This window comes from Homarus americanus, unplaced genomic scaffold (genome assembly GCF_018991925.1).
Source record: "Homarus americanus isolate GMGI-L3 unplaced genomic scaffold, GMGI_Hamer_2.0 scaffold30231, whole genome shotgun sequence".
In the NCBI taxonomy this organism is placed as follows: Eukaryota; Metazoa; Arthropoda; class Malacostraca; order Decapoda; family Nephropidae; genus Homarus; species Homarus americanus.
This window is the reverse complement of record NW_024756966.1, coordinates 852,603-879,896: the sequence shown is the minus strand read 5'-3', so window position 1 is coordinate 879,896 and position 27,294 is coordinate 852,603. Positions and strand designations below refer to the sequence as shown.

Below are 27,294 nucleotides of genomic sequence, written 5' to 3'. Positions count from 1 at the left end.
CCTCTCCCTCAGCACACGGTAGGTAGGTAGATAGACTTAACAATGCCACCATCCCTCCACAACTTCACAAATTAAAGCTGAAATCACCTTTCTTACTCATTTCAGGCCGTCTTACAGCGAGCATCAAAAGGAGACGTGTGTGGAGAGTGGTGTATAAATTATTTAGTGCAGTAAAGCGTCTTAAGAATCCTCCTGAAAAAGAGACGACTGAAAGCTAACCGAGAGAGGAAGGTGAGGCGAGGAGGTGAAGTCGAGGAGGTAAGGTTGATGAGGTGAGGTCGAGGAGGTGAGGTCGAGGAGGTGAGGCGAGGAGGTGAGGTCGAGGTGAGGGCGAGTGAGAGGATGCCAAGGGCTGGTCGTGTAGGCGTGGCCGGCAGAGTCTATCGATCACCTGATTAAGCCTGCATATATTCCTAACTTCCTTTTACACAACAAGTAGGTAAAAGGCAGCGCCAGACAGCGACACTGTTATTCACAAGAGTCAACTCAACATAAACTATACGCCCCGTGTCTTAGCCCCCTGTAATAAGTGTCCCTATTTTACTAAGTTACTTCCCGAAGGCGTCTCTTTATAAATCGTTCTTTTCTCTTCATCGATCGTCAATTTAAGGCCGGAGGTAAACACACACACACACACACACACACTTCCCTCTATTAAAGGCAACACGAAGTCTTAACTCACCTCAAAACCAATAATCCGGCCAAGTTGATTCTTAAAACAAAAAAACTGACTTTTTTTTGTTATTCTGCGATCGTGAGTCAGTAAAGTTTATTTGATCTTGAGCAGACGAGAGATTGGATTAGGACCTTATCTTCGTCCAGGCTAAACTATGTTATGAGGACTCAGGCGCCACAATAGTGTTGCCCCACTTCCTCACGCTCATTACCCCTCACTCACTCCCTCCTTCACTCTCCTAACCTCACCTCACAATTCTCAACATTTTTGTTCTTCTTCTCATCATAAAAAAAAAACATTATAGAAAACATTACATTTAAAAACAATAATAATTTTATTTACTGTTTTCACCACACATTCTTACCACATTTTTCTCATCCAGTTTAATCTTAGTCATTCCTTAAACTAAAAACACAGGTAAATTTTATTGATTATTTCCCACTTCCAGATCATTACCATACACTAGACTAAAAAATTACCCAACACACTAACAGCAAAAAACAACCATTACTGTCATTAACAATTCTCTCGTCACTAATAACACGTTTGTAATACATAATAACATACCAGCCAATATCTTTTATACACACCTTTGTCAATGTTCCCAGGGCTGATTGGCATATAATTAACCTTACCTGGAAAATTATCTCAAAATACAAAACTTATCATAGAGGCTTAAAATACCCATGCAAAAAAAAAAGCCAAGACAAATTATGTGTTTTGTATACGCAGTAAGGCATATACGCAAGCTGAATACTAAAACATGCGTAGTTATGGACCACTCCACAACAACAAAACATGCATACGGACACACCACCAACACCAGTTTAGAGGAGACAAGTACACATAATGGGGTTATATATAATTAGATATACTGTAAACGCATCCTAATATAGCCCAGTATATCATTGTATAACTTATTTGGTTACAGTATATCAGTATCATTATATAGTCTAATGCATTATATTCCACGGTTTCATAATATAACCTTGTCCTAGCATATCACTGTAGAGCCTGATATAGTATAACCTATGGCAAGAGCTTAATATAGAATGGTATACTTTATTATATCGAAGTATACTGCATCTTACAGTACTCAAGTCAACCTATAATTCTTCCTTCCAACTTGATGACATATTTAAGCCCGCTATGGTAGTAGTAGTAGTAATAGTATGTCAGTAGTAGTAATAAAGGTATGGTGGTGGTAGTAGTAGTAGTAGTAGTAATAGTATGGTAGTAGTGGTGGTAGTGGTGTGGTAGTGGTGTGGTAGTAATAGTGGTTGTAGACGGTAGTAGTAGTACGTTAGTAGTGGTAGTACGTTAGTAATACGGTAGTATGGTAGTAATAGTGGTAGTACGTTAGTAATACGGTAGTATAGTAGTTAGTATTAGTACGGTAGTAATAGTGGTAGTAGTTCGGTAGTAATAGTGGTATTAGTACGGTAGTAATAGTGGTAGTAGTTCGGTAGTAATATAGTAGTAGTAGTACGTAGTTGCGGTAGTAATAAGTAGTAGTAGTAATAGTGTAGTAATAGTGGTAGTAGTACGGTAGTAATAGTGTGTAGTAGTAGTGCGGTAGTAATAGTGGTAGTAGTGCGGTAGTAATAGTGGTAGTAGTGCGGTAGTAATAGTGGTAGTAGTGCGGTAGTAATAGTGGTAGTAGTACGGTAGTAATAGTGGTAGTAGTACGGTAGTAATAGTGGTAGTAGTGCGGTAGTAATAGTGGTAGTAGTGCGGTAGTAATAGTGGTAGTAGTGCGGTAGTAATAGTGGTAGTAGTGCGGTAGTAATAGTGGTAGTAGTACGGTAGTAATAGTGGTAGTAGTACGGTAGTAATAGTGGTAGTAGTGCGGTAGTAATAGTGGTAGTAGTGCGGTAGTAATAGTGGTAGTAGTGCGGTAGTAATAGTGGTAGTAGTGCGGTAGTAATAGTGGTAGTAGTACGGTAGTAATAGTGGTAGTAGTACGGTAGTAATAGTGGTAGTAGTGCGGTAGTAATAGTGGTAGTAGTGCGGTAGTAATAGTGGTAGTAGTGCGGTAGTAATAGTGGTAGTAGTACGGTAGTAATAGTAGTGGTTGCAGACGGTAGTAGTAGTACGTTAGTAGTAGTAGTAGTACGTTAGTAGTGGGAGTACGTTAGTAATACGGTAGTAATAGTGGTAGTATTACGGTAGTATAGTAGTAATAGTGGTAGTAGTACAGTAGTAATACAATAGTTGTAGTAATTGTAGTACGGTAGAAGTACGGTGGAAGCACAATAATACTAATGGTTGTAGTACACGGTAGTCGTGATGTTATTAGTACAGTAGTAGTGGTGGTAGTAGTTGTTCAATATTACTACAACTACCAAGAATTATTTGGGTCAATTGACTTTGAGACTCGGTTTAAAAATAAAATTTAAATTTATTTTATCAAAAGCTTATCGCACTAACATATTGCCAACGTTTGTTTCTTAAAGCTTAACTCGTTAACTTATTCAATATCAGATTATCAAAAGCTTAACTAACGTTTGTTTTGTATATACAGCTTAAAGCTTTAATTTTATTGTCAATATAGCCTAAACTTGAAAGCCTCTCACCCACTGGTCTATACAAATACAAATGAAAAGCCTCAACCAATGGCATACACACCAAATCTTAAGACGGTTGACGTAATACTGTAGACCATTCAGTACAAAAATGTTTAAAAGTATCGTACACAAATCTCCCAAATATCCAAGGCCGCAAAAATGACTCCAAGAATTTCGTTTATTCAGCAAACATAAAAAAAAAAGTTTCCCTCACTGGTATTTCCCGAATCCATTAAAAAAAGAAAAGAACGTCCGCCCCTCCACCCCAAAAGTTAACTTAAGGCAGCAGAAGTACCTCGGTATTTTCCCAAGCTTGGATATCTCAAGCAACAATTTTCCGCCGTGTCCAGGTCTGAGAAGTCTGCAGATTGAGTTACTTCCCCCGTTGAAACAAGATTACTTTCCATGTTTTAGTAATGCGTAGAGATGTGTCCCGACCAATTTCATTTACAATCAGATTTCTTTAATACGAACCCCGCTGTCTAGGCCGGTGTAAGAACAAACGGGAATAAAGAGAGAAGGGGGGGGGATAAACGAGGAGGAGGGATGATAATGATAAAAATGACGACTTGGGGCAGATGGGAGGAAGGTGATCTGGGGACCCGGTCGGGGATGTAAGAGCGAGGGAATATGTCCGGTTAACTGGGGTTGAATTTTATCTCATTAGTGAAGGTCTTGCCGACTCCTTCGTTCCCTTCAGTTTTATGCGCGAAATATTCCGGTTTTCAATTACACTTGGTGAGCAGAAACTGGGGGGGGGAAGTGGGTTGAGGTGACACACCTTGAGGTGAAGGGCACAGCGTGAGATTTAAGATGAAGGGGAGGGGTCGGAGTTAATATGAAGGGGAGGAGAGCTAAATGAAGGGAGGAGGTGGATAACTAAGTGAAGGGGGAAGAAGGGAGGCATGAAGGGACTATCCTATCTTTCACCCCATCAAGAAACACGTTATCCCCAACAGCCGTACACCACTAAACAATACGTCACTAAAACAAACAAACAAACTCACCAGTATTAAGACTCGGAGGGGGGGCTTCACTAGGCTCCTCTCGGTCACAAGTCTATCCGCCACTATCCTCGGCTTATCCATCACTATCCTCGGCTTATCCATCACTATCCTCGGCTTATCCATCACTATTCTCGGCTTATCCATCACTATTCTCGGCTTATCCATCACTATTCTCGGCTTATCCATCACTATCCACGGCTTATCCATCACTATCCTCGGCTTATCCATCACTATCCTCGGCTTATCCATCACTATCCTCGGCTTATCCATCACTATCCACGGCTTATCCATCACTATCCTCGGCTTATCCATCACTATCCTCGGCTTATCCATCACTATCCACGGCTTATCCATCACTATCGTCAGTTTATCCGTCACCATCACCGGTTTATTAACACTTATTACCGTATCGAGATTCCTTTCCTATCCATTCATCCCGACCTTCTGTTACACTACGGACACACTCTACCACCTATCACCACAACCTGTCTCATTACCACCTCACCACCCTCACCCTATACCTGACACCTCACCTCCCTACACCACCTCACCCTACCACCTCACCTCCCTACACCACCTCACCCTACCACCTAACACCTCACCTTATAAACTAATACAACACAATATATTTAGCCCCCGGACACACACTCACTCACACATACGTACATGCACACACACACTCTTACATACATACATACACTCACGCACTCATTCACAAACACACACACTCATTCATACATACACACACACTCATTCATACATACATACATACATACACACACATTCACTCATACACAGTCAGTCACTCACTCACACACACGTGCGTCCACTACCTCGGTCAAGGAGCGACTGACAACCAAAGAACATCGCTGCCTAAGGGGGGGGGGATGACACTAACCAGCAAACAACCGTAAAGGCCTTGTTTCTCTCGCTAAACGACCCTTACCCACTTCCCGACCCCCCATATTCTCCGTCAATACACCGCCGCTACTGATTATATTATTGTTATTTTTTTCATTAATTATTGTCAAGGTGGTAAATAATTTCGTTCTAAAATGTAACAAGAATAAATTACGTCTCTGGTCGATATATTTTGGATATTCATAAATTTGGAAATGGTTTGACGTTCGTATTTTGTTTTCGTTCGTGTTTTTTATACATTAATGATCGATATTTTTAGTTGATTTTAGTGTAATTTTGAAACTTATTGTTGTTTACGCGTATTTTAAACGTTATACAAAAATAAATGATTTCTCGTGGATAAAATTATTAGTTGAAATTTCGATATTTATTTATAGATATGTAGTGACTTGAGTGGTTGACGGTAAGGACAGAAGACACTAACAGACGGGTGTTGTTAAGGAAGGACAGACAGACAGACAGATAGGGAGACAAAGACATAATCGTCACTACGTTAATGAGATAAATAGACAGACACATAGACGGAAAAGCAGAGATCTTAAACAACCAATAACATATGGGAGTAATGGAGACAGAGGAATGGACGGAGACAGACAGATAAAATAGGTAGTGAACCATCCATCCGTCAGTGAGGTACAGGCGGAGGAAGAGTAAAAAACGTAGGGCTGGAGGGAGGGTAGAGGAGGAAGAGGGAGGGTAAAGGGGGGTAGAGGGAGGGAGGTGGGGGTAATGGAAGAATAAGGGGGGAAGGAGGGAGGTTAAAGGGGGGGGTAAAGAGGTAGTAGCGGCGCCCTGCTTGTTCATGTAAATTGCCAAGATTAAGACAGCTGCGGTAGGAGGTTGCTGGGTGGAGCGTGTCTCACTACACATGGTTAAAACTTGTTAACACCTCCAGCAATCTTCTCTTTATTGACAATACGATGTCTCGGTGTCTCCTGTTTACAACTACCAGCGTGTGTCGTGAGTTGCTGCTGTGTGTGTGTGTGTGTGTGTGTCGTGAGTTGCTGCTGTGTGTGTGTGTGTGTGTGTGTCGTGAGTGGCTGCTGCTGTGTGTGTGTGTGTGTGTGTCGTGAGTTGCGGCTGTGTGTGTGTGTGTGTGTGTGCGTAGCTAAAGTTGATATTTCTAGTTTTCGCCTAGGCCTACCTTCATTATGTACCTAATTCTAGTATAATAGACTTCCTAATTAACGCTATGTAGTAACCTTAAAGGAATTAGTTTCTATTGATAAAATGAAATTGCTATAAGACCGTCACGTAATAACAGAGTCGATAAATTAAAAAAAATTCCTTTGTCATATAACCGAGACAGAATGAGACCAAGACAGCCAATCAGAACCACCTTAATGCTATACGCTATTACACTGACCAATCAAAATCAATGTAATGCCAGGTTAGAAGTTAGTCAAAACCCTAGGTAGCAATAGAAGCAATTACATTTCAATTATACTCAACCAGGTAATTTAAGCAGAGACTTATACTAAAAGATAAAGTTTTATCACCTGAAGAATTTACATCTCAGTTAATTTCAGGTAAAGATTAATCACCCTGGGTTAGGTAAGCGTTAGGGTGGTTAAGCTTGAAGTAAAAATAAACTGGGATGGCGATACTTCAGGTGACCCGATGAGTTAATTAGTAATACCTGTACAGAAGTGATAATGCTTTATTTATTTTTTTTTACAATGGGTGTAAGAGAAAAAACAAAAGAAAATTAAAACTTATAAAATAAAACAAAAAGATAAATTCGTACCCCACCTTCTCTCTCTCTCCACTCTTCCGTGTGTCTTTCCACCTCCTCCTCCTACTCCTCCTCCCTTCTTCTTCTGCGCCGCCTCCTCCTCCTCGCTGCTCCCTCCTCCGTCAGTCAACCATTATTATGGGAATTACCGTGTGTAGCCCAGCACTGAACAGCTGACCTCAAAACATCGATTGAGTCTAATGGGTTCTTTTGTGCTTGTGTTAGTTCTTCCTTTGTGTTTGTTCTTTTTTTTATTATTATCAGTGTCCTTGTGTTCAGCCTTCCACGCAGGCTAGACTTTAATCATAATTTCTCTAGTATTTTTTTCTATAGTTTGGTTATAAGTTTTTAGTACCATAGATTTTGTTATTGACCAGAACATCATAACTGTAGTGTTAATGTTACATAAGTTTATGTTAATGCCACAGAATTTATTGCCAATAGTGACAATAACAAGGAATTTTGATAGTTTTTATGTGTTTAGGTATTTGTGGAGTTTATACCTTGTGTTGGTACCTCCTGGTGTGAGGTATTTGTCGCTATACAGTACATCAGTGGCTACAATTTTCACCACAAATGCAAAATTTGGTGTAAAAATCAATTAAATTGGTCAATGTTCCAAACACAGGGAAACATATTTGTGCACTTTTCTACACCTTTAAAATTTGTATGTAAATGTTATCACTTGACCTTGGTTGACCTTGGTTCAGTAAAATTCTTGATAATAAATAAAGCCCAAGACTACAAGGTGAACCAAACGTAGTAAAGTAAAGTGTTATGTCTAAGTTGTAGTTTGACAAAGTTTGTGTATTCATCAGATATCTTCATGTGATACCCAGCGCCCAGCCTCAGTGGCCAGTGGCTGTCCAGACCTGATAAGCCTTATCTCGGTCAGCTCTGGTCATGTCAATATTTCTTTTACACAAATACTTTATTCTGGCAAATAAAATAGGAGTGGTGTTGACCTCGAGAGCTGGCTACTGAGGCTGGCTGTGGGGGAGGTGGTCACTGTACTGTACATCATGGAAGCTGCTCAGTTCGGTAGGTTACAGTAAACTAAATAATGAACTTGACGGTACTTAAGTCACATGTGTTGATAAATTCTAGAGGAAATGGTTCACAAAATGTCATACTGAACCTTCAGTTATTTACATGTAGTTCAGACTGGTGTGTAAACCCTTAGTATTATTGCGTGACAGTGAACCTTAATGCACCAGTTCATTCTACTGTTCACAATGACCTGACAAATTGATCTTGTACCTGTTTCCTCCCAACTCATTAGTGAAGTAAGGTGAGGTGTTCAAGCCCCCCCCCTCCCAGATGGGAGTCACACCTGTAATTCTCTCTCCCTCCAGCAGCTTCCACCAGGCCGTGTACATGGACCTCCAAGTCTTAACTTATTAGAAGAATCATAAAAGACAATGGGTTTTATTTTCGAGGTTTATTTATCACTAATTTCCCACATACGTACAGGAAATAATGAGAACGTCTCTAACTCAGTAATATACAACAAAACACAACTGTTTTCTCTTTAACTAAATTATATATGATGTAATATACAAAGAAAGAAGTAAAATGACACTGGAAATAAAATTAATGTACAACATAAAGAGACATCTGACCGGTTTTAGATATACGGCTGTACAGTAAAGCACAACACACATTTAAGACTTAGCTTATAACTTGTAGTCATAAAAATAATAATAATAATAATAATTATAATAATGATAATGTACAACATAACACAATGGTAGCACTCGAGAAGTCTACCATAACTATTTACAACATAATAGAAGTCATATATAAATACCAGAGCTTAGTTAACACCATCATCTTCTAAAGTGGACAAAGTCATACCGATGTGGTCCATAAAATGATTACAACAATTATTATTAATGTAAAAATATAAGGAACACTCACATGGCGGCAATATCAAGAGTCATCACCCCTGCGAGATCCAAGCGCCCTACATGTACGTTTATTCTCTTATTACTATTATTATATCAGTACTAATAGTATCTCAAATATTCACATTCAAATAGGAACTTTGCGATTCATTTCAGTTATATAAATAATTTCCAAATAAAAGCGAGGAACCGTTTCATGATATATTATAGTAGTCAACTCCAGTTTGCAAAAAATCACCGACCCAACACGGTGTTTTTTCTTCTATAACAGAAACTCAAAGAGATATGATATTGTTCAGTGCCTCACATAACAAATAGGCTCACTGGTTGCTACACTCAACACAAGGAAGAAAAAACAAACAAACTGGTCTTATTAAAATATTCGTCATGAGGTGAAGGACCAGCTCCACGACTTACAATAAGGTATAGCGTTACTCATAGGGTTGTACGGAGCAGCTGCAGCCAGCGGAACTCTCACCCTTATTGACAGCCCGCCGGAACTGGCCAATCACTGCTAATGCTGAATTCACTTCACTGTGTCCGAAACTGCTGAAAAACGTTCCAACTCTAAGCTGTGAGTCAGTATGGATTCCTTACCGCGTAGTTCTCAAGCACCTAACAATCCACACATCGGCTTTGAACACCGCAAAAAAGAGTGATGTTGAAATGAATAAAAAAAAATGAAGAAAAAACCCGTGAGGCAATAAACCTGCCTTGAAAGCAAACCAGATTCGTGAACTGTAAAAACACACACACAACACGGTTTTCAGCAGTTTCGGACACACTACGGTAAACCTATTATGAGAAAAAGTGAAAGATGTCACCTGGTGTGTTGCTAGACTGATATATTCATTCTTGTGGTCTATAAAGGACAACAATTGGCGGGTCGTTCTGTAACAGGTAACGACCCTCTGGTACAAAGCCAGTTGGATGCTGGAAGGAACTGTGTGACAGACGCAGGAATAATACAAACATACAAACACACTTACACGTACAGTTAAATGGGATCAAACTAGCAATTCTGAGCCTGCATTTATCAACACAACTTATTCCCCCTTTTTAACACAAGCTCTAGGATATTATTGATCAATCTAGTGAAAACCAACACAAAAAAGATCTGTCTGTCTGTTCGTTCACCGCACGTCACTGCTGGGTACCCTCGCTCCTCTCGGTACACAAGGCTCAAAATCGCTACTATGACCTCATGATCTTGTTGGACCGGCGAGCGAAGCCTGCAACCTCGCTACCCTGACCCCCTCCACGGCTCAAACTTACCATACACGAGCCACTCTAAGAGGGGGTTGCTGGCACTGGCACAAGGGGTTCGCTCGCCCGCTACTTTGTTCGTTCGGCAAAATATGTGCGAGGTAGAGTGGGGGCATCAATGAGCGGCGGGGCTGTAGTGTTCGTTTTACTGTACCGAGACAAGCTTCGTCATCCAGCTAGGAGGTGGTGGGGGGCTCTTTAAGGCCAAGTGAAAAGCGTCAGCAAGATCTATATATATATATCCCCATGGACTGCGTTGACAAGTATCTTACTGTTGCTATCATAGAGGCGCCAGTAAGATAAGTAACCCCTCCATGGGTATGATTTTGTGTTATCTTACTGCCTTATCGTAAGAGCCAGTAAGATCAATAATCCCATGAGCTGGGATTGATATATCTTACTGGCAGGTTATTTATTTTTTAAACACCACCTCCTACAGATACATTCGTCACCTTTCAAATTCTTTTTTTAAAAATACATTCCAACCTATGGTATGTGTGTGTACCTGGACACCCACATGCCATACAATACACAATATTCCTGCGGCACAAAACGAACACTACACCTCACTCAACACTGGTCACAAGTTTACATCTGACGACCATTACTTTCCTTGGATTAAAATGTACAATATACATACAATTGCATGAGGGGGGGACACCGAACGCTTGTTATAGGTCGTATAACTTACAACTGTTGTAGTAAGTTTTAATGAATGAACTATCTCGTTTTTCCTCTCAGTTTATGAATGAAGAGGCTATAGATGGGAGATTGTGGTGGGGGGAGGGCTATTCTGAATATTGATTGAAAATATATCCGACATATTCGGATATACACATACTGGGAGGGGGGGGGGTTATTTTGAGAACTTTTTGTTTTTGTTTTGCTCTTAATACCTTCAGTTGGGTCGGTTGGATGTGGAAGACTGATGAGGAATCTATGGTCGAGTTTTGTCTGAATTCACTCGTGATTATCGGCATTATCTCAGGAACCTGTTGCTTGTGGTAGATACAAAGAGATTTTTTTTTAACACCCTAATGACCCGAATTCCTGGTCACGACTGAAGGGGATAAAAAACAACAACAGAAGTTCGAGTTTGGAAATCTGCCTTGTACTCTTACATAGTTAATTTTGTAGTTAACGATGATTCGCTCGAAGGTAAAAAGTCCCCTTAAGTAGCAACTAAGAATACTGGTCGTTTTATAAGTGAGGGTTACTTGCGTCTATAAGTGAGGAGAAGAGGTTGCACGCTAAAGCCTAGATACTGTCTATAAGCTGACCTAATGTACAAGCTAGTAGTCAATTTACAGTCATGTGATATCAACTGTATTAGTAAACGATTTTTTTAGTTAGAAATCTTGCTACTGATTGTTTTGGGTTTCGCTAAAATTAGTGAAAATAATAATTATGCGTTCTGAAACATTCATCACGTGAGTAGCATAAAAAGTGGTAGGAACATTAACTATAAGTTCAGTATACAGGATAGCGTTAATCTGGTGCGCGACAAATCTTTTTTTCTTTTTTATATTTTAGAGTTACATTCAATTCATATGCTTTGATGCGAGGTATGATAGTGTTTCACCATTAATAGGCTTTATTATACTCTATGATCTACCATCGTGACGCACAGTCCTAGAGGATTACACAAAAAAAGTACATAAAACCAGCTCTAGTGAAGCTTGTTAAGGCCTCAGACTCAGTAAGGCCTGATATCCGGAACTTTCGTAACTTTGCAAAAATGCCATCAATTAAACATCAACACATTAAGCAACAGACTTGTCTCTCCACGAGTGGGGTACAGCATGTCCGTATTCCCACCCGCGACCTGGGCTTGGGCTTGACACAGACACAGGAGTTGACAGATCGGGTCCGGACAAGCGAGAGTGAACACAGGGTGGGGCCAGCAGCAGCACACCGGCAAGCGTGACGCTGCCAGGGAGGATAAAGCGTGACAGGGCCAAGCTACACTGACGCTAGCCCCGGCCAGGCCTGCCCGGGGGCTGCTGCTGCTGCTCACTACTCCACCGGCCGGACATAATACTGCCGGGCCTCCTAGGGCGACCCTCATGGCGCAGTGAGCGTGAGCAGGTGTAGTAGTAGTGGTCCCCTGGCAGGCGTGGCCGGGGCAGGCGGGATAGGGCGGGGTAGCGTGCGGGCGGCGCTGGGTGGTGTGTGGGCGGGACGGGCAGCGGGTGCGGACATTGATGGGAGGGAGGGGGACCGCTACTCACCGGCGCCGGCCATCATGGCGTGCTGAAGGAGTGGGTGCGGCGCCCCTTGCAGCCCCCCGAGACCCATCTGCTGGTACATCTGCTGCAGGAGCTGCAGGCGACTCAGGTCGTCGGTGTTGCTGCTCCCACCAGGGCCGCCCTTCTTTTCTTCACCAGCGGCGGCACCGGCAGCAGCTGGTGGGGACCCTAGTGCCATCAGCTGCGCCATCTGCAGCTGGTGGGCCAGGCCGGCCGCGGGCGTCATAGCCGAGGGCGGCCGGTCGACGTCTCCAGACATCGAACTCAGGCTGGAGTTTAGGCCGGCCGCGTCACTCTCTTCCTTCACTTTTTCCAGGAACATTTTCATGTTTTCGATATGTGACCGCGTGAACAAGTGGTCCTGAATAGAGTACTTATGACTGTACTTAAAGTTACACACTTTGCACTCCTCAGGTGGTTTGGGAGCCTCGGGCTCCGTGCCGAGCACCTTCTGCAGAGCCAATTTGGCTTTCTTTTCCTTTGCCCGCGCATTCTGGAACCACACCTGCACCACACGCTTGGCTAGCCCTATCTCCCTCCCCAGCAACTCACACTCCGCCATCGTAGGCGTCTTATAATCCTGGAACACACTTTTCATGATCTTCACCTGGATGGACGACATCTGGGTGCGGAACCTCTTGTTGGCAGCGCCATGCTGGGCCCCAGCCTGCTTGGCGCTGCTGGTGGTTGAAGAGGCGGGCGAGGTTGGATTACTCTCATATGAGTTTAAGAGAGTGTCGCCTTCGTCGTGATCCACCACGTCCAGGTGGTAGCTCTCCTCGTCCGAGTTGTCGTCGAGGTGATCGTTGGTGCTGTCCAGCAGGGAGGAGTCAAACCCCAGCGGCCGCACAATGTCTAAGGGTTTACTGAGATCAAGTGGACTCTCACCTTCTCGCCGGGTACCGTCTGATGATAAGTTGACATCGTTGAGGTACCGCCGGATTGCCTCCTCGTGGTACATGGCTATCGAGTCTTCCGGAACTTCTGAGGAGAAGAGAGAAGAGGGCATCACTTGAGAGGCTTGAGTTGCAGAAGGAGTTGAAGACAGGCCGAAGTTCCCAACACCAGAGTCTTCTACATCAGGCAGTGCATCAATGTCCACATCTCCCTTAGAGTAATGATCCGCGTGCTTAGTGGAAAGGTGCGACTCAAGAGCAGACTTGACTTTAAAGATAGCAGGACAGAAGGGACATTTTTTGTTAATCACTTGTGCATGAGCTCTAAACTGACCTTTCCTTTCTCGCGCTCGTGTGTTCTGGAACCAAACTTGGACGACCCTCTTCTTGAGACCCACTTCCTGAGCAATGGTCTCGAGCATCTTCCGCGAAGGGTTGGCCTCCATCTGGTACTTCTGGTAGAGGTAGTCGAGCTGCTCCGGAAGGATGGTGGTGCGGAGCCGCTTATCCCTCTGGGCCTCGGTGCTCCCCACCATGCTCTCTCTCTCATCCTCGCTCTCGTCAGCTTTACGCTTCAGAGGCGAGGCTGGGGGTAAGAGGGGGCTAGGGTGGGGCTGAGGGACGGAGGTGGGCGGCTGTTGTGGCTGCTGTGGAGGCTGTGACTGCTGTTGCTGCTGCTGTATGCTAGTAAAGGGGGAATCAGCACCTTTATTTAAAAAGAGTGCTGGATTCATAAGGTGAACAATTTGGTGTTCCCGCCACTGTTCAAACCGATTAAATACCAGACTGCACTTATCACACTGGAAACTCTCGGTGGACTTGGTGTCTAGACCACCTGACTGCTGTGATGAGTCGGTGATGCTGGAGTGGTTTGAGTTCTCGTCATTGTACAGCGCTGCTGCTTGAGCTGCTGCTGCTTGTGCCTGGGCTGAGCGCTTGGCGTCTTCTTCCTTGAAACAATGAGTCTTCTGGTGTCGGATGAGCTCATAGTACCGCTGGAAGACAAGCAAGCACTTCTTACATTGGTAATTGAGGCCCGGCGTCCGCGTGAACCTGCCCGCGCCTTCGTCGTTGGGGTCGATGGGCGGCTGGTTTTCGTACACCTTCCGTGCCTTCTGGCGGGCGTTCTGGAACCACACCACAATAACACGCGGCGAGAGGTTGAGCAGCTTGGACAAGTACTCCAGATCATCGTCCTTGGGGTAGGCGTTGTTCTCGAAGAACTCTTGTAGCACCTTAATCTGGTAGTCAGTGAAGCGGGTGCGGTTGGCTCGCTTGCCTGTGTTGGAGCAGGAAGAGGTGGGAGTGTGGGGGGCAGAGAGTGGGGTTGATGGGAAGGACAGATGGGGCGGCGTGGGACTCACACCTGAGCTTGGAGGAATAAGGCCAGAACTAGGAACTGTGGGTGGTGTGTGAGGCAGCTTGTGGGCCAGCATGGGGTTGGTCTCAAGCTGGGAGGTAATGAGTGAGGTGAGTGAGAGCGACGTCTGCGGCGAAGCCAGGGAGGTGAACGGCGAGGTCGCCGGCAGCCCCAGAGGGGATGACGACGCCGACGACACCAACTGGGGTCCACTGCTCACCTGTTGTTGCTGGTGATGGTGTGACAGCAACGGTTGTATTGGCAGCTGCTCCCGCTGTTGCTGCTCCAGCGGTGGTTGTTGTTGCTGCTCCCGCTGTTGTTGTTGTTGTTGTTGTTGTTGTTGCTGCTCCCGCTGTTGTTGTTGGTGTTGGAGCTGCTGCTGGTTATTCAGACCTACTGACCCACCTAAGCCGTCCCCGTTCTTTTCTTGTACTCGGCTATTGTCTTGGTTAAGACTAGGAACTTTGTTGAGCGGGGACATGGCTGCGGCACGGTCAGGGACTGGCTCTTCTTGCTCCTTTGGGATCCGCTCGGCGACTCTCTCCTCCTCCCGAGCACTGTTGATCGCCACGATCTCGCGCGCCTCTTCTGGGTTGAGCAGCATCACCTTGGCCTCACCTGTCTTCTCGTACTCCTCCAGGTTGAGTGTGGTGGACGGTGGGATGCTAAAGTTATACGGCGAATCTTTGCTGCGTTGTCGCTCCTTGAACAGGGTGTTGCGAAACCAATGTTTGATCACCTTGGGAGGCAGTCCACTCTGTTTAGCCATCTCGTTTATCTGTTCCTCTGTGGGAGAATTGTTGATGTCGAAGTGGCCTCTTAGGATCTTGAGTTGTTCATCAGTGATGCGTGTTCGAGCTCTTTTCTGCTGGGCAGCAGCGGCGGCGGCAGCAGCAGCAGCAGCCTGTTGTTGTTGCTGCTGCTGCTGTAGGAGCTGTTGCTGTTGCTGCTTGATGAACACAGATGGGTCACCTTGGAGGCCTGAAGGCCCTGAAGTAGGTGGTCCCTGCTGCTGCATACTGGCGAGGGCCATATGGTCGAACATGTGTGGAGGCAGCATGGGCGCCAAGGGTGGGTGTAGGTTCATGGCAGCCAGAGGGTTGAGTTGTAGTGGCAACCCTGCCGCCAGACCCAACCCTGCCATCATCATGGGGTTGAACTGCATCTGCTGCATCTGGGCTGCAGTGAGAGCATTGAGTGCCGCCGCCATTTCTGCCATCTGTGGCGGCATACTCATACCCTGGTGGTCAGCAGCGGGGGAGATGGAGCAGGCGGTGGTGGAGGTGGGCGTGATCCCTGGTGTAGGCGTGGCACGAGAGGTGGGCGTGGGCGTGGCCGCGGCGTCGCTCCTGCTGCCTGACTCTGCCTCTTTCTCTCTCTCATCTGAAGTCCCCTTCTCTCCCCCCTGGACGACCTCCGCGTCCCGGCCTCGCTCCTCATCTGTAAGAGCAGAGGGATCGCTGCTAGAGCAGTGCCGACTAGTGTTGTACTCTTTACGGTACTCATCAGAGAATTTCTTAAGGTAATCAAAAGGTACACCTGACTTATGAATTTCTTCTAAGTGGGCTTTTAAAACCCATACACTAGAAAATTTTTTATAACATTGAGGACATTTGGATTTACTTAGTTCAGGCAAATTAGAAATGGATTTGTCTTTAGCGTCCTCAGAAGTCCCTTCATCAGGGTCTTTTGAAGGACTAGTCTGTTGATTTTCAACATACTGAACAACTAGATCAAAGCCAAAGCTTTCTAATAAGTGCTTGTGAAGGCGTGAAGACTTTCTGAAAGGTACAGTGAATCTAGAGGTAGAGAGAGATTCTATGGAACATTCAGATGGAGAGAGAGAGCGGTCGTGGGGCTGAGTCGGGGGCAGGTGGGTGGCGCCGCAGAGGGAGGCCCATGCGGCGTCCAGGGCGGCTGACGGACTCAAGCTGCTGCAGCTGACGTGAGGAAGGAAGGCCAGATGGGGCGGCAGAAGACCACACAGCACTGCGTGCTGTGCCCCTTGCTCAGCTGTGTTCCACACGCCGCCGCAGCGCCCGCAGCTTCCCTGGCCGCCGCTGCCACTACTACTGGAGGAGGAAATGCCCTGATGGTGCGCCCCAGGAGGGGTGCCCTGGGAGTTAGAAGGGGAGCGAGGAGTGTGGGCGTCGTGGTGTGGGGCTGGGGAGGGCTGCGGGGTGGAGGTGGGTGTGGGTGTTCGCTCGACTAGTGGGCGCAAGGGGTCATGGTGGGCGGCGGGGCCCCCGTACTCTGGGAGGCGGGAGGCACGTGTCTGATGGAGCACTGAGCGGAGGTGGATGTCCAGCGTTGACTGCTGGGAGTACGCCACGCGGCACACATGACATCTATAAGGTTTGTTCCGCTCCTCCTCCTCCCCCATCCCTACACCGCTACCCCGTGGGGGGCCGGCTTGGCCGTCCCCCTGGGGGGTTGTTCTGCCCTCAGTGCTGCCCAGCTCAGACTGGGTCTGAGTATTACTTAAGGATCCTTTGGTCTCTTTATCCTGCATAGCTTTTTTAAGCTTGTGCAAATGACTGACTGAATTATAATGTACAAGCAGAATATTTTTCTGCGTAAATGACTCTTTACAGACGTCACATTTATAAGGTCTGTTGGGGTCGAGGTATTTCTCCATGGGATAAGTGAGCTTCTCACCACGACGGTGGAGCAGCGTCTTTTGGTGAGCTGTGAGGTAACTCTGTCTGGTGAAGCCGACACGGCACCGGTGACACTTGTAGCGTCTCGCCGGGTCGCTATAGTTGTCCAGGGCCATCGTGTCCGAGTTGAGGTAGTCCTCAATAGCCTGCTGCTGTGGCGGGAGTGGCGGCTCTTCCACCACTCGCGCCACCTCCTCCACCTCGTCCCCCTTGTTGGACTCCCGACGGAGCAGGGCTGTGGTGTTGGGGTCAAGGACTGGTCCCGCCCCCGCCCCCACCGGAGTTCCGACGGTGGACGCCTGGAACTGGTTACGCTCCACCGGCGTCAGGTTGGTGTGGTCTAAACTGACGTGCTTCTGCAGTGCAGTTAACGAACGGAAGTTCCGTTGGCACAGTAGGCATTTAGTAGCGTCCCGAATGGCATGGTATTGGGAATGCAACTGCAGCTTCTCAACAGTCTTAAACGCGAGTGAGCATTGTTGACAACGGTACTTGTACACGTGTCGTTCAGACACAGCCACTGAGGGTCGGGGGGCCGCGCCGTGGATCTCCCGAAAGTGACTATGTAGCGCTTGGGCTGTGGGGAAGTAGTGGTTGCAGCCCTTCTTCCAGCATAAGTAGCCGGGGCCACGCGGGGTCTCCGTGATGGTCGTGTGGCCAGTAATCGCCTGGTGAGCTACTAGATCTTCGATAGAGACACAGGCCACCCCACACACGCCACACTCCTCCTGCTCCCGGCCCACGCTCCGCTCATCACCTCGCTTACCTGCACCACCTGATGACTGGCTCTCTTCCGGCTTCTGCTGGTACCGCTGCTGTAGCTGTTCCTGCAACCGCTGATGCTGTTCGCTCTGGTTTTGGTGATGGTCCTCCTCATCATCGCCTTTACTAGCAGCATCACTAAGTCTGACCAGCAGCAAGAGGCGCTGAAGGCCGTCAGAGTTGACGGAGTGAATATTAATGGCGTGCTTCTCCAGGGCGGACATGTCCGGACACGCCTCCTCGCACAGCGGACACCTGAGGCCCGCCTTCTTCTCACCGCCATGGTCAGCGTCTACGTGATGCTGCAGCGTCGTCTCCGACTCGCACGTGAAGTGGCAGAAGGGACACGCGTGCACGTGGTCCGGGGAGCGGCCCGTCTCATCTTTGGTCTCTTCTGGAAAAGTCAAGAAAGAGGAAGCATAGATCAGTTTAAACCATGGTGGCCCTCCCGCACCCTTAACACACTCTTCTTACCTACATATATTATCTCTGTAACATCAAAGTTATGTATTAAACTCTGCAAGAAAATATTAAAACATAAAGTGAAATTATTATAACATATGATATGTATATATTTTAATATTACTCATGAGAGACAGGAGGAGAGAGGCAAGAGTGGTGAGGAGACTGAAGTGAGTCCAAGAAAACACAAATAATTGATGTAGACATTTCGTCAAGTGATTCCAACTGTTTTAGTGTCTAGTACAAGAACCTTCACGGAAGAAAATTAATATCATCCTCATTTGTTATAATTTTATCGTTATTCATCACATAAAGGTAAACCTCGTGACAACGCCCCAGTAAACAACACGAGGTTTATACAAGTCACAACAATAAGTAATATTTCCTATACGCCCGACTCACTCACAATGTTAATACCTAACCTGAGAGTAAACTGATTCAGAAAATTAAAACAAATCATCATACATCACATAAAAGGAATATTAAATAAGTTACGGCGTAGTTTTCATCCATAGAACTGTCTGAGCCGCTGAGCGTAACGTGATGTGAAAGTGTCTACGTAGTACCTGAATATAAAGTACTCGTACGCGTCGTCTAATGGTTGAAACAGGAAGAAGAACTTGGCCAGAATTATTTTATTTTTGTTTTCATTATCCGATTCCATGTATCTTGACCAAAAGTTTAACAGTATTAGTTAGATATTATTAACTCATGATTTTCTTAGCTTTAGAAATCTATTTGAAAGTCAAATTGCACTTATTACGAATTTCACTGATATTCACTGTTCTCCCCCCCCCCCCCTTGCCTTTTCATTACCAAACGCTCAGGTACGAGGATAAACTACAGTGGAATTTATAATAAAGTAAAACACACGTAGAAATTCTCACGTAAAAAATATTAAAGCGCTTTGTGATGTCGCTACTGATGGAAGATTTCACCGCGGCGTACCTAACCTAACCTAACTCACCATGCCGGAGGTACAATATAAATACAATACGGAGTAAATAATTCTAGAGATTTGTTTAATGTTATGAGACGTGAACGAGTTAAAAAGAATTAATAGTTATAGCAGACGATTGACATTTAGACGAACTATAACCTGAAGATGTAGATAATATAATGATATACTATGTACATCTATATTCAACCCTTCATGTAAGACTCACAGGTAGAAAACGAATCCCAAACTAAATGAGTCAACAGATGAGGTAAGGACAGGTGAGTACAGGTGTGAGACAGTTTACCTTGTGCAATATAGCGGCGGGCGGTGGTCTTTACCCTCATGGTGATACACTGTTACCTGGGACGCACGATTGACACACATAAACACTATATCGGTATTCACTATCTTATCACCATTTAAAAAAAAAAAAAACCCACACTTTTCTATAAATCCAGGTGTGTGTGTGTGTGTGAATGTATGATGACAAAAGTTACTCAAGATGTAGAAGAAAAAAAAAGATTCTTCCCCCGACACAAAAAAACACTTCAGACCACCGGAGGGAACAACACTGGTCACGAAACACATCCACCTTCCTCAATTTTTTTTTTTATTATTTCCCTTTTCTCCCCTACCGCCAGCGGGTCTACCATCGACAGGTAATAATAATAATAATAAAGGAAGTTGGTTGATGGTGAGGCGTCTCCTCCTAACCACCTCTACCACCACAACGCCCAATGACACCGCCGCCCTGGCACTCTCTGGCACTGACTGACTAACACTGCCGCCGCTGCTGTTGTTGGCTTCTGGTCACTTCCTGCACTAGCTAATGACCTAAATGACATTACGTGAGCCAACTCGGGGGACCTGACTTAAGCCTGGACTATCTACGCTCATTAAGACCCAACCATCATCCCTCCCCCTCCTCTACCCAACGCCGCCGACCGGACTCCAACTGACCATCAGCCAACTGTACAAAAACCCTTCACGCCTCTCCACGCTTGAAACTTCATCCTAGTATTATTTTTTTTTTTACCAACAAACCCAACTCGATTCTGAACCCATAGTTTTTTGGTTTTACTCTCACAAAAACAAACAAAAAAAGTCCATCAAGCATACATTCTAGATGCGAGAGACGTGGGGGGGTTAAGGAGAGAGGTGGGTGGGTGGATGGGTGGGTGGGCGGCGTGAACATAACAGAGAAGAGGTGATAACATGTGGAACTGAGGCGGTGGTGGCGGCCAGCAGCCTTCCTCGTGTTGTTAGTAAGGCTTCACATACCACCTGGCCCCCACTGCCCTCATCAACACCAGGTAACAGCGCTGTCTCATGGTTCCGGGTGTAGACTGATCGTTAATACCTTGACTGACTGACTGCATGCTTGTGTGTGTGTCTACCTGTCTGCCTCCCCGTTTACCTGTCCGCCTCCCTGTATATCTGTCTACATCCCCGTCTACCTGTCCGCCTCCCCATCTACCTGTCTGTCTCTCCGTTTACCTGTCCGCCTCCCGGTATACCTATCTACATCCCCATCTACCTGTGCCTCTGTCTACCTGCTCACCTACATCCCTCTTCCCCCTGCCTTCCCACCCCACCTCCCCTCCCCTTACCCACCCACCCTTTGCACTAATATGCTACACTAAGGGATTAACAATTAAGGGTGTTACCGCTGCCCCGCTACTTCTAAGGATTCATTTGCCACATCCGAAAAGTATTTAAGTAAGTAAGTAAAGGGGGGGGGGGGTATTAAGCATTGTTCCACGTCGGCCAATGAGAATGCAAGTATAAAACACGAACTATACAGGTATTTTCCGTGTATAAGATGTATATTATAATTTCGTTGATATATAACAATGGAAGAAGTCATATAATTGCTAATTTCGTTGAATCAGAAACTATATAAAACAATAGTCATATAATTTTATTGGGATATGCGGTGAAACATTTACTATATCACGTGTGGATTCGCAGCTTCACAAAAAGTCGCTTTAATAATGAACCTTGGCGATTTTCTGTGTGAGACAATATGACTCAACGGACGAAGGATTTTGACAACCCTACCGAGACAACAGGAGTCGTAGTGTTCATTGTGAAATTCATCAGAGTGTGTGTGGACATGTGAGGTGATAATAGTCTTGTGTATGAAACGAGGAATAATAGGAAAGGTTAATAATAATCAGATAAAATACAATAAAGAGTAAACAGGAGAGGGGAAGTTACTCAGAGAAGGTAATAAATAATACCACAAAAAATATCAATCCTATTAAAAGGAATTTCTAAAAACAAGGAAAACGCGATTACCAAATTTCCACGAAACCCTTAAACCAATTTACCAATTTACACCAGACATACGTAATGGAATATCCCCCACCTCCCAATTTCAAGGGAAAATATTACAGTAACGAATTTCTCTCGAGGAAAAAATAATAAAAACGACACAATTTATTTCCCAATTAGAAAAAAAATCAGGGTTTATTTCTCACCTGTAACTAATAATCATAGCTACGGCCTAAGTAATATACCAAACACAATCACAGTTCCAACCACGAGACCCAGATTATTATCACTTAGGAGAAGCCTGGAACCCTAAGTGCTGGGAAAGACTCGGAAGCCCCACGGAAGCCTCTGCTGCCTAGGAAACTCACACTTGACTGGATTCAACGTCAACCTCAACCTTGGGTCTACCGGGAATCGGCTTCAGGGAGGGGTGGGGGAGGGGTGAAGGGAGGAGGGGGAGGGGGAAAGGGGGTAGTCTTCTTAAGTAAACTAGATCCAGGAGTATAATGAACAGAGGAATTATAGGATTTGTCCCTATAAGTATAATTAATGACAATTCGTTTTAAGTATAAGTAATAATATGAATTGATTTTTTTTTCAGTAATAGGTAATGACTCAATTTTCTAAGTAAAAGTTATAATAAAATTTGAATTCTGTAGTAAGAATTTAAATAGATTTTCTCTCCCAAAACTAATTATATAAATTGACAAAAAAATATTTAATTGAAGTTTTGGCAAATTTTAGTCAATGTAAACAAGAACGGCATCCAATTTTGTTTAATTATCATTGGAAATTTTGTGTAATGAAATGTAATGTGTTTATCCTAGTTTTATTTCTTACCAATCATTCCATAAACAAATGAAGCAGTTTATTTTATGTCGTTTATATAATTTTTACGTTGTATCAAATATCATCAAAGGAGCTTAAATAAATGCCAACTGAGACTTCAAAATGGCCGGCAAATCAGAACCACAAATGAATAAAGGGAGACTAACCTAACCTAACCTAACCTAACCTAACCTAACCCAACCACACCAAACCCCTAACCTAACTCCCACCTAATCTAACCCCACTAAGATAATGACTCAATCTAATAAATTCCACACAATTTCCCCAAAGAGACCCGAATGCTGACCAGATATTACAGTGGTTACATCTCGCTGGCCTAAAACAACAAGACAATGGTGATAATCAAGATAAAACTGCGGAGACAATCTTCCTGAAGGAGGTGGAATAGGCAGCAGGAGTTATAACTACGGTCGAGGGTAACGTTGCCATACCTCCTCCTCCGGCTCCCCCTTATAAACAACGTAGATGGCAACCTCTTTAGGCAAAGTAGATGGATGGTAACCCCTTAAATAACGTAATTGCAACCCCTTAGATAATGTAGGTCATACCCATTTAAATAACAAGACTTAAACTCCCTTATACAACGCAGCTTCCCATTAGAATCACACACACACCAGCGGCAAAAACAAAACGATAATGACACGAAACCACAAAGACGTGTTCCACAAGCTGAAATAAGCTACAGAAGCCATAACCCCAAGTAAGAATTACAGCGTCGCACTCCATCCCTACACACACACACACACACACACACACACACACACACACACACACACACACACACCAAATCCAAAAAACACAAACACATCTACCGAGAGGAATTGAAACATGGTAGAAGAAACGAAACGAACGAACGAACGAGAGAGAGAGAGAGAGAGAGAGAGAGAGGGGGGAAAGGACCCGCCGCGCGTGGAGCGGACCAACCAGGCGCCACCACGGACGATTTGGGCAATTGTAATCATGAGGATATTAAGTGATATGTCCTTGGTGGGTTTAATCGCTGGAAGGACTTGGCCCCAGAGTCTAAATTAGTGGCTGAAGCTTCTCTCTGGCTGGTGGAGATAAGGAGTTGTCAGGAGGAGGAGTAGGAGGATGCTGGTGGTGGCAGGGCAGGGTGGAGGTGGTCCTGGGGCAGATTTGTTTAGTGGAGTGGGGCAGGAGTGGGAGTGGAGGGGGAGGAGGAGAGGGGGAAGGTCTTGGAGGGGAGAGATACGAGTGTGTGTTAGGGTTGTAGCGCGCGCGCGCACGCGCGTGTGTGTGTGTGTGTGTACAACATAAAAAAATACTCTAGCACAGTACTTTAAACCTATCGAGTAAAGTACACCAAAATACAACCCAACAACCACAACAACACTCAAGAGTCCTGTCCACCTGTAATGAACCCCACAACCAGGTATAACCAAGAATAATTAACACACCTGTATCATCATTAGCAAAGGTCATAACATATTACTCTACCTTCCTCTATAAATTTTTTGAACCCCACAACCAGGTATAACCAAGAATAATTAACACACCTGTATCATCATTAGCAAAGGTCATAACATATTACTCTACCTTCCTCTATAAATTTTTTCAACTTAAGAATCTACAACCCACCCCTATGAACTCATTAACCCCCCCCACCCTGGTGAACTCCATTAACCCCCCACCCTGCGAATCCACAACTCTGCACCCTGCGAACCCACAACCCCCCAATTCTGCGAACCCACAACCCCCACTCTGCGAACCCAATAACCCCCTCCCCCAAAAAGAAATGCTTAGAGGAGGTATAACTACAAGTGGCTTCGGGTATCTAGTCCGGTTAATGAAAGGATATCCGGACTCGGGAGCACTATCACGCCTTCTACCAGCACCAGTAGTTGTTGGTTGTGGTTGATTGTGGTTAATAGTGGTGGTAGTGATTTGTGGTGATGGTTAATAGTGTTGTTGTTGATATGGTAATAATAATAGTAGTAGTAGTAGTAGTAGTTGAGGGTAATATTACTGGTTATGGTAGTAAAAGTAATTGTGGTAATCGTAAATATTGTGGTAGTGGTGATAGTTGTAGTATCAGTAACAACAACAGCGGTAATATACAACAAAAGAAACGAAGTAGAAAGAAAACAATAACAATTACCCAAGAAAATGACCGATAATAAAAAAAGGTGAAATAACAGCAGTAATAAAAGCGGTAAGAGGAGCCGTATAAATATTCACAACAGAAGCAGGAGGAGGAACGACATAACTAGGAGGAATAGTAAGCAGGAAGAGGAGGAGGAGGAACGACATAACTAGGAGGAATAGTAAGCAGGAAGAGGAGGAGGAACGACATAACTAGGAGGAATAGTAAGCAGGAAGAGAAGGAGGAGGAACGACATAACTAGGAGGAATAGTAAGCAGGAAGAGGAGGAGGAACGACATAACTAGGAGGAATAGTAAGCAGGAAGAGGAGGAGGAGGAATGAGATCAGCAGGAGGAACAGCAAATAGGAAGAAGAAAAGAAAGAAGAACATCAAACACGAAGAAGAATAGAAGGAGGGGAGAAAGAACACCAGGAACAATAAAAAACACAAAAGAACAGCAGCAAAAGTAAAAAAAAACCCAGTAAAACAGAATCAAACACTATTAACATCAAGACCAACGGGGATTAATAACAGCATCAACAACCACAACAGTAGCAGTAACAGCAACAGAAGGAACACCACAGTCACAGGAGCGAGAGACGGGCAGCCCCAGTAATCTCACCTAATGAATGGTAATGAGATCAGACTGGGGACTACCCGCAGCCACACCTCCACACAACTATGAGGAATGGGGGGGATGATGGGGCTCACTTTAAGCTCCTCCTACTATCATGCTGGTATAATTTGCCTCCCTTCCATCTCTCTCCCATTGGCATGATTCAAGTATTGTATTAGGGATTATAAGGAAGTATTAGGGAATATTAGGGCGTATTTGAGAACATAAGGGGTAGGGAGTATATTAAAGGTAAAATCTAACATAGCATGACTGTAGGGTAAAATGAGGAGGTATAAAACAACATGAGGGCATTATAAGTGTGTGTAATGGGAAGGAGGGAGAAACATCTCGACCCAAGCCTAGAATGACACACACACACACTGTACACCTCGTCAGCTGACTCCTACGGCGCTGTGATTACCCCGAGGAAGATGACGAAGACGAAGAAGATATTCCTCCTATTGGTCACGATGAATCCTTTATGGCATCTAGACCCCCACCCTCACATCCCACACCTGTGATGTAAGTTCAACCTATACTCTTGTAATTAACCTGAGATGACTACAATGGTGTCTTAAGATTACGACACTCAAGCTTCTTATATCGCAAGCGCTTTATAGTGCTGTGAGCTTAAGACACACACTATATTTAATGTTCAGTTCTTTAAATAAGCTTCAATAGTGTGAGCTTACGACACAACAAGGTGCTCAAATAAATCCCCCATGTCTTGTAATGATGTGACCTTACAACACAAGACCAAGGTAAACATTTAACATAATATAACCCTGATCTAGAGGTCACTTTACTAGGCGTTAAAGTAATCGTGATTCAGTGTACTGATGCGGTCAATATTCCCTCGACACATACCAATATCCGGTAGTTAGTTGGGAGGAGTTGTATTAATGTTGTTGGTTTATAGGTTGTAAACGTTGCTTGTTGTTGTAAATCTGAATAACAACAATCTAACATTAACCTAAAAGTATCCAATAATTTTTTCTTCTCAACAATACACGAGTTTGTTTTGGATATCTTTTTTTTTTTACAACAGTTATCAACCTTAACCAGACGATAGCTTTCTCTGGATAACATATAATCACATTTACCACCTCCCCTCCCCCTCCCCCCCCTTAAGCGTGACATTTAATAGTTTGTTGTTGTATTCATCTCCCTGAAAACTTTAAGAAGAACCCGATGATTTCTTAGGCGAGTGAGGGATGTGGTGGAGGTGTGGCTAAGGGGTGTAATGGTATGGGGGTGAGGTATAAGTGAGAGGGTGTAAGGGTATGGGGGAGTATTGGATGTGTGTGTGTGTGAGGTGTTGGTATACATACATACATACATACATACATACATACATACATACATACATCCCCTACACATATTGTACATACACACCTCAAACTTACACCACACACCTCCCAACACATACTGTACACCAACCCTTCCTACACACACCCACCCACACCCCTCTCCCCACCCCACCCCTCAGCCTCCACACATCCCTTCCTACAACACTAAACAACAACAACAATAGAGACTTGGAGGGGAGGGGTGGGAAAGGTGAAGAATGGTCATAAGCACCTCCTCTGACAACACAAATTCCCTAAACCAACAAAGACGACAAATTACAATCATCAATTATTCGTGAATCACCACTCACTAAATACCAACCACTTGCATATGTAATTTTTAAAAATGTGGTGAGTAAAGTAACTTGACCAATTATCTCCGGGCATGATAGACAAGTTTAACCCATCAACAACAACAAGGTGTATATTAATCTAACCAAACTTAAACTGAACCTAACCTAACCTTCAATACAATCAGGTGAATATTAACTTCACCTAAAACACAACCAGGTGAATATTAATCTAACCTAACCTAATCCAAACTGTGGTATTAAATCATCATTCAGAACCATTAATTCTTTTGGTCTATGAGCGTGGAAGTTTTAGTTAAGTTGGATATGGAGGGGAGTTTTAATTTTTATTTATTTGTTTTACAATTTAATGTTCACGTGTGTGTGTGTGTGTGTGTGT

The 27,294-nt window shown here is 44.5% G+C and overlaps 1 protein-coding gene across 3 annotated transcripts in view; it reads right to left on the bottom strand.

The window, feature by feature from the left end:
* Window positions 1-8,332: 8,332 nt before the first annotated feature.
* The window catches only part of LOC121857334 (zinc finger protein 2-like), a 55,515-nt gene continuing 36,553 nt past the window's right edge, over window positions 8,333-27,294 (bottom strand). The window contains exons 3-4 of one of the 3 annotated variants that reach the window (XM_042353343.1): window positions 13,559-18,401; window positions 8,333-13,312 (exon numbers count right to left, since the gene is read on the bottom strand). In XM_042353343.1, the coding sequence (XP_042209277.1) occupies window positions 12,303-13,312; window positions 13,559-18,401 (5,853 nt within the window). In that variant the 3' untranslated portion in view covers window positions 8,333-12,302. Of the gene's footprint in view, window positions 18,402-27,294 lie in introns of all 3 variants that reach the window. The other 2 variants (XM_042353344.1, XM_042353342.1) reach the window with 2 other exon arrangements.